Source organism: Brassica rapa, chromosome A02 (genome assembly GCF_000309985.2).
Source record: "Brassica rapa cultivar Chiifu-401-42 chromosome A02, CAAS_Brap_v3.01, whole genome shotgun sequence".
Taxonomy (NCBI): Eukaryota; Viridiplantae; Streptophyta; class Magnoliopsida; order Brassicales; family Brassicaceae; genus Brassica; species Brassica rapa.
Window position 1 is genome coordinate 22,473,768 of NC_024796.2, and position 8,472 is coordinate 22,482,239.

Below are 8,472 nucleotides of genomic sequence, written 5' to 3' on the forward strand. Positions count from 1 at the left end.
TTCACTTCTTATTAGGTAGGTGGACGATGGAGATTATTGTGGAAGATATTTGATTTTAATTTGATGTTAAGGAGATGTATATATGGGAAAATTGATATCTATTTTAAGTTGGACCATTATTTAGAAAGTTTATCAAATGTACATAACTTTATTATAATATCTTTTAATATATTTATTTTTTATTTAAAATAAAATAAATATTTATAATAAAATTCTAACAAATATTTTAAAAATATTTTCATAATCATTTTAATTTTTATTTCCGAAAACAGACTAACTTAAATTTTAGTTATCATAAAATATAATCAAAATTTAAATTTAATTTAGTTTTGATTTATAAACGAATATTAAAAGAATATAAAATATTTTAATTATAATATCAACTTAAATTATTAATTTTCAAAATACATTTTACAAAGATTTTAAAAAGATTTTGTTGGAAAGCAATATCCATTTCTATTTAAATTTTAAAATAAAAATCTTTTTTATTAAACACATAAATCATGACTTATTATGTGATTTTTTAATTTAAACTATCTCTTAGAGGTCAGAACTTAAATGTTTCTAACTTTCTATTATGTAATATTACAATTTATGTCAATCATTTTAACACAAATCTACTATTTTTATTAATGGTTAAATTTTTTTTCACCCCCCCTTCGTAGATGAAACATTTAACCTCTTTAAATATCATATATATAAAGTTTTAGTCTACTATTATTAGTTTTTATATATATTCCATTGAGTTAAAAACCATTTCATTTTAATATTTAACAACTATACCAAATTGGTTGATTAATCACTATATATAAAGTTTTACATCTCCTACCTCAACCATAAATGGACCAAAATATATATATGAAATGAATATATACATGAACATATACATTAAACATGAATACACTTTTATCATCTATATATATACTACTGTCATAGCATGAATGACATATATATGTCAAAAGGATTAATATTCCAACACTATTCTACATGAAGAGAACACACATTTATCAAATTGGTATATGTTACAGTATATAACATAATTCCAACAAATCTAAATTTTAATTCATATTTGATACTATTTTTAAATTTACCTTTAGATTATTATCATTTTTATAAATATCTTAAATTCATTATTGAAAGAGAAAATTAACCCTTCCAAAAAATTTATTAATACATAAAAATTATTTACATAAGTTTATAAATTCAACTTCACCTCCTAAATAATAAATACTAAACAATAATCGTTAAATCCTAAACTCAAATGTTAAAATATCTTTAATTGAGTTTTTTTTAAAATGATATCCAAGTCAGTGAATTTCAAGAAATTTCTCAAACATGATTTTTACTACTAAATTATTTTGCAAGTACAAAATAGTATAGTATTTTTTTTTAAATAAGTTTTGTTGTTTTTAATAGTATCCCAAAAAAAATTCTTCTCTATTATATAGGTTCAGTTTAATTTAATTTCCATATAAATTCTAAATTTTGGAAATAAAAAATAAAATTATGTAAAATGGTATTGTTACATAATAATGTTTACAAAATATTTTATTTTCACAAAATACAAAAAATTATGCAAAATAATGTTGTTACATAATAATGTTATATAAATTAGAATATCTTAATATAAGGGAATAAAACCCAAGATCTAGTTCTCATAATTAAACTGAGACTCAGTTCAAAAAAAAAATTAAACTGAGATGGACTTAAATAATCGGGTACCAAATTTCTGCCGCTAACTACGTCCCTCAAAGGTTGGATTAGTCATATAACTCTTGACATGAACAGCTGTAGCTACATAGCACCATGCAATACTATTTGGGAAGTTACTATGGCTGAAGAGGTATGTGATATCAATTTAAATGAAGTGCTTCAACAGCATACACTCAGCAGAGAATCCGGGATTATGATACAAAATATCAAGTACTTGCAAATCACTACTAAAGCATTACGTATTCTATTGAAAGTTCTAGTCTAACCAAATAAGTAAACTGTTTGAAAATACTTAACTAAAGCAACACTGAAAGATGAATTTTAATTAAAAGCTCAAACTGAAAAAGGGAAGGTATGAGTGGTGGTAGCTCTATTTCATATGTTTAGAACGCTTTGCTTTCTGTAATTCATCACTGTTATTGTTACTGGTACTCTTTTTCCCTCTTCAGCAACGTATACACAGCTTTTGGAAGATGCACCCACATCACTTGCAGAAGGCAGTGCCACTTTAGATTTGGTGGCAAGTGGGAGTTCGGGTGGAGTTGTTAAAGGTGGCAAAACTACTGCAGATACAATCTTCATAACAGTTATAGTCTGAGTCTTTCCTGAGAAGTTGTATTCTGACACTTTGACCCTGAACTTGTGTGTTTGACCAATGACATAAATTAAAACTCGGGGAGGGCATGCATCTCATGGCCAGCAGGCCCAGCACCAAGATCTAGATACGCATTTGAACGACCTTCCTGCAATGGGATAAATGCAAGTGATCTACATAAATAGGCCTCTGTATCCGAGTGACTTATCTAGAGCTGTAATTTTACCCTGGCAAATTTCTTTTTGATGTAAGCATAGATTTTTCCAGCTGTCACTATCTCAGCCTTTGTAACCTCCTCTGCATTCATCAGCTTTTCAATCTCTGGGTTAGAACCCAACCTGAGACAATATACAAATATAAGATTGGTCAGAGTCACAAAAGAGAGGCTGAATTAGAATATTACTTGGAGTTGGCAATTATAAGCCTTTTGGCTCTACAAACACTAACCAGTTGAAGTAATCAATGGTGGGTTGGACATCGTAGTCCTTAAAAACATGTGGGGATGACACTGAACTGACGGTAAGGTTCCCTGTTTTTTTTTAAACACGTCAGGAAAACTGATTGACCAAACGGCAACATATCGTTAAGTGGAAATCAACACATATTTTTTGAAAAGCAAAGAAAATCTAACAGTAGACATCAAGCTGAACATGATGCCATATGAAGAGTACACTATTTAGCTTAAATTTGTTTATTCAAGTTAGAGTTCATGAGGCCAAACTAAAAATCCAAAATATGATGCTTCAGGTATCAAAGTATCACAGTAGCATCCGGTGACAAACCATTCCGGAAACATCCGGCGAACCCCTAGCTAGTGTTTGCTAATCACAGATAAATGAACATAGTCATGGCTAAATGTTAAGTGTTAGTTCCCAAGACATATGCATAGACTATCTTTTAGGTAATTCGATTTTATGGACACTATCATGCTTACATTTCCACATTGACTAAATATATTTACACATTTAGACATAATATCACTATTAAAGCTAAATTGTTAGGTTGAAGGGAGGGAGAAATGATTACCTCCAAGGCGTTTTGGGTTCATTGTAGTAACTAAAAGAACAACAAACTGTTGGAACTGGCGGTGTATTTCATGATAGCTAATGATGGGTTAATTTTCAATGTTTGTGTGGGAGATTGAAAACAGACTGGTTCGTGATTTTAATAAGTAAAAGCAACATACTCTTATGTGAGATTGAAAACAGACGGGTTCGCAGATAAACGACAGTTGATGTAAATTAAAAGCATAGCAGAAAATATGTTAACGTTGGAGATGAATTAAATAGAAGTTTAGACATATTACCCCTAAGTCCACACACTAAGCTTGGAAGTCTTCATGTGAATAGAGAGATAGTCGGATATCGTCAATGACAGTGAGAACAGAGGTGTGAGAGAATATCTTTTCAATTTTGGATGGATTTAGGTTTAGACGATGCGATTTATATACGAAAAGAATCAATGGGAGGTGGAACGAAGTGAGTAAAGAACATCATTGATTGACGAAGTAAAGTTCGCAGTAATGGCAAGACAGAGTTTAGGATTGGTTGAAACGAAACGGAAGAGACGGAGTTTGACGACTGAACATAGGTTTAGGCATATTATGTTTAATTTGGGCCATAACGTAATTTGAAAGCCCACGCAAAAACCCGGTTTCACTCTTCTTTAGTCAAAAGCGATGGTGACATAGCAAACCAAACTCTCTCATTGGCTGATTTTTTTAATCTGACGTGGACATGCTTTCCTTTGAATATATCTTCCTTTTATTATTGTTAGATGAATAAACTTAAAAGGAAAATCAGATTACATCACTCGCAAAAAATAATAACAAAGTTTACAAAATCAGCAAAGAACCAACAATTTGATTATTTTCCCTTTTTTAATTATTTTATTTCTAATTAAAATTGATCATATATTTCTGAATATTTAGGTTTTTTTTAACTGGATTTTTACTTTTCTAATTATTTAGCTATTTATATATCCTTTTGGTATTTTGAACTATATTTTTTTATATAATATAATATATTTGGATTTAGTTGAAAATGGACATGTGTCAAAGTGTGATTAACTATCTATCATATAGCATGATAATGACAAAATTAGAGACATCAAACTTTACATATGTTTGGTATATTTTATCTAGGGTCAGAAGTCAAAAATTTTAGTTGATAGGAATCCCATATTTTGGTAAGCAGCCACTGTTGTATGGACTCAAGCATCTACTCCAAACAGAGAATCAACACAGCATTCTAAAACAAGAAAAAAGAAAGAAAAACAAAGAATTTGGATCTTGAGTGTTATGGCGACTAAGGTTGATGAAGAAGCTGGGGTCAATGGTGCTGGTGGCACGATCAAAGAAGAGAAAATTCCACTCTTGAAGGCTCAGGATTTTCTTGATATCGAAAATAACAATTTATACACAAGGTTATAAGTCAGACAATTAAGACCACAACTCATCTAGCTATCCCCTTACCTATTGCGACAGTTTTCGCTCACTAGACAGGCCTTGTCGACGATTTTCACAAACGGTTTGCATCTGTGAAGCTTCACTGATTTTGACAGGGACTTAAATGGAACTGTTTGTTATGGACTTGCCACAGCCAGTGGTTTCTAGATAATCGATGGCAAAGCTGTTCTTCCTAAGGAACGCTCTAAAAGCTACAGACTACAGTTATATACTTTGCAAATGCCATTATGATGTTTTAGTGTTTGGCGCCGTGGTTATGTTTGATCAGAATGTGGTCAACTGTTACCACATGTTTGTTTCAGCTGTAATCATCTAATCTTCCTTGTATTTAGACCTCCAAATCTCTGAGAAGAGACTCTGAAGAAGCATCTCCAACGATCGTTTTATCCAATGTGTGACCTACAAGAACCTTCCATGTTCCTTTATTTGGAATACACCCATCAGCCACTATCTCGATAACTAACTGAACTGTTTTCTGAAACTCTTCCTTTTTGCACAAACACTTCACCAAAGAATCTAATGTCTCAATCTAAACCGAGATTCCTATACTCCTCATGCTTAGATATAGAGTAAATGTGCGAGTTGGATAACTTGTACAAAGACCTCGGACTACTGATTACTTTCCCGTAAAACCCATCAATCAGGCTTCAACCCCTGAAGATTCATTCTATAGTGAAGCTCAACTGCTTCTTGAATCTTTCCCTCCTTGCAGAGACCGGTGATCAGAGTGCTGTAGGTTACCATGTTTGGCCTACATCCTCTAGCCATCATCATCTCAAACAACTCCATGGCTTGCAAAGCTCGCCCATCTTTGCAGAGTCCGTCAAGAAATGTATGTGAAAACATTCGGTTCTATGTCTTTACTTTTAATCTATTCTAAATATCTCAATGCTTCCTCAACATTCATCGATCCACACAAATAGTGGATCATAGACGTATATGTGACAGGTAAACAATCTCTTTCAACCATCATCTCAAACAACTTCTTCGCCTGATCTATCCTCCCGAACCGACAAAAACCACTAATCAAGGTTCCATATGTGTAAGAATCCAGATCACACCCTCGTTTAGGCATTTCAAGAAATATCTTAACACCAGCATCCACCGTCTTCTTATTTATGCAGAGGGCTTTGGTCAGAACATTGAGAGACGCAACGTGTAAGACACGTTCCTGGTCTCTCGACCCAACTGGATACGAATGCTTACTTATTAATTTCTTTGCTTGTCTGATTCATTCTAAGTTTTATTTACTAAGTCATATTCGAATATGAGGTTCATAAACAAAGGAACAGATTGCACAGCGGAATAATAATGTGTTAACTTTGTATTACTTAGAAACATGAGATCCAATACACAACTTCTTAACAGTTTTATAGACAATCACTAGTTCATCCCTAGCTTCATCTACCCACACGTTACACAGCCTCTCACTGACCGAGCCTTCACGGCTCCTTGGCTTGACAAGAACCATCCTTAGTTCCTGAAACCATAACCAGATAAGCATTAATCATAACCGAGAATAGAACGGATTGATTCTACAATGCTTGGCTTGGTCCCTAGAACTTAGTAAACCTCAGTCAACATAATCATAAAAAGTATGAACCTATCTACCGTATCCTAAGTCATTCAACCAACCACCCCTTGACTTAGAATCATATAGATAGTCCAGAATAGATAAACAGAACACACGAACAGATTCGGATCGTCCCCAAAGACCAATCCGTCTAACCGGATAGAATCTAGGTGCGACCGGCCAATGAAGTCCGGCTCGATGGCCCAACGGACTCCCTTACCTGATCCGGCCTTAGGCCTGGATCCAATCGGCCGAGTAAGCCTCAAGCCTAATCCGGAAGGCTTAGCAACCGGTCAGACCTTGCGACTCTACCTTGGCTTAGACAAACCGTGACCTTGTCTTACTTAACAAGCCATAGGCTGATCCATAAGGATCGGTCATAACCTGTCCCAAAAGACACCGTTTGGAACATGCACCCTTTGGCCATTCGTACCTCTCGGTCCTCGTACCTTTTGATGTTCGTAACCTTTGGTATCTCGTACCTTTTGGTCACTAACACCCTTTGGTAACTCACAACCTTTGGACACTCATGACTCTTGACAACTCATGCACTTTGGGTCATTCCCAACCGTTCGTCCTAACCGCCCAGTCTTGGAGCGATCGGACCGTCCGTCTAACCGACCAGTGTCTAGGCTAGCGGTTTGATTATGTTCGGCCAAAGCCTAGGGACGTGTCCCTTGGACTCAGCCAACACAACCTTTCGTGTTTAACCAGAGAGAAGAGAAGAGAAACGAATTGAAACAGATAAGGAGAGCCGGATGGGACTTAGGAACCGAGCAGAGCCGCGGTGCGGTCGCATGGACCGTCCGTTCGGTTTGATGGAGCCACGGTCAATCACATACCTTGTGAAACACGTCTGTCTCCATGCTCTTCTCCTTTTCTTGATCTCCCATTCTTGACCGGAGTTAGTTCCCAAACGATCAGAGTCGCCGGAACACAACACCACCACACTCGGCCTTTCTCTTGGCTGGAACTCTCTCTTTCTCTCTTTCTTTCTCTCTACGTTTTTCTCTGAGTATTTTACTCTGGAATTGGATAATGAAATCGACAAGAGAGCCCCCATATTTATAGGAAACGAGGGGGTAAGTCTTGCCTCACGAACAGGCACGACTTGCTAGCGAATGGGCACCATCGGCCAAGGGTTGTACCCTCTCGGCTACTTGCATCCCTTCGCCCTTTCTGATTGGGTTTGGGGTCGGTCATAAGCCCAACCCACGCCCCAAGCCTCCTGGACTTAGCCCACGGCCTTGTCCAAAGACCCAACAGTCCATGGCCTCATGGCCGGACCTCACAACCCGCCACTGACCCGGACCCGGACCATCGGCCTAAAGCTCGAACAGTCCGTCTAGCTGAGATGAGCTGACTCTCAGCTGCCTCAGCTGAGTGAGCTAGTAGTCCAGCTAGTGGAGCTGACTTAGTAGGGACTGAGCTGGAGTGAACTAAACCTAGCTTCGTTGAGCTGGCCGAGCTACTCGCCTACTTCGTCCAATTACCGTCTTACTCGTCCTAGCTGTCTCTTAGCTTATATAAGGTTAAGTCTAAGTTTCCTTATGTTCTTAACCTTCTTCTCGACCATGGAACGCTTGCTTTGATGTCCTAAGACTGGCTGGTACGTTTCCTCGAACCATGGTCGTCCCAACAATCCTATTCAGGATTGGGGGCGTGACACAACGGTAGGAGGCAAACCAATTTCTCTCATATTCTTGTAAAACTTAAAATCCAACTTTAACTGATTCTCTTCCACGAGAATCGCAAGAACAGTAACGTAACCCTTGTGGGTAAGATCACAGTCAAAATCCTCAATGAATCAAATGGCATGTGAACCCTACCGTAACCTCTGGATATCAAAAGCAATACATCTTCACTATCAGCACAGTTCTCAGTCTTCATTCTTGCAATGCGATCTTCAGCTGCTTTGATTTTGTTGGCGGAGACCAACCTCGAGACCGTATAACCAAAAGAGCTCTGGTCGTGTAAGAACCCGTTTGCGTATTCCGCTGTTGCGGAGTCGAAAACCGAAATTAACTTTTCCTTGTCCTTTTCAGCTATCATCAGTTTGATAACCTGTGAAGGCGTGATTTCTTTCAACCACTTGAACATCTTCACTTTGGTGCTTCCATTATT

The 8,472-nt window shown here is 36.4% G+C and overlaps 1 protein-coding gene across 1 annotated transcript; it reads right to left on the reverse strand.

The window, feature by feature from the left end:
- Window positions 1-1,832: 1,832 nt before the first annotated feature.
- Window positions 1,833-8,472, reverse strand: LOC103853847 (pentatricopeptide repeat-containing protein At5g46100; the record flags this gene model as incomplete). The annotated part of the gene is given in 9 exon segments (XM_033285278.1): window positions 1,833-2,456; window positions 2,535-2,646; window positions 2,756-2,837; window positions 3,615-5,389; window positions 5,391-5,413; window positions 5,415-5,607; window positions 5,609-5,946; window positions 8,021-8,148; window positions 8,151-8,472. Coding segments are annotated over 6 exon segments (1,290 nt in total), but the record flags the coding sequence as incomplete, so codon positions are not given.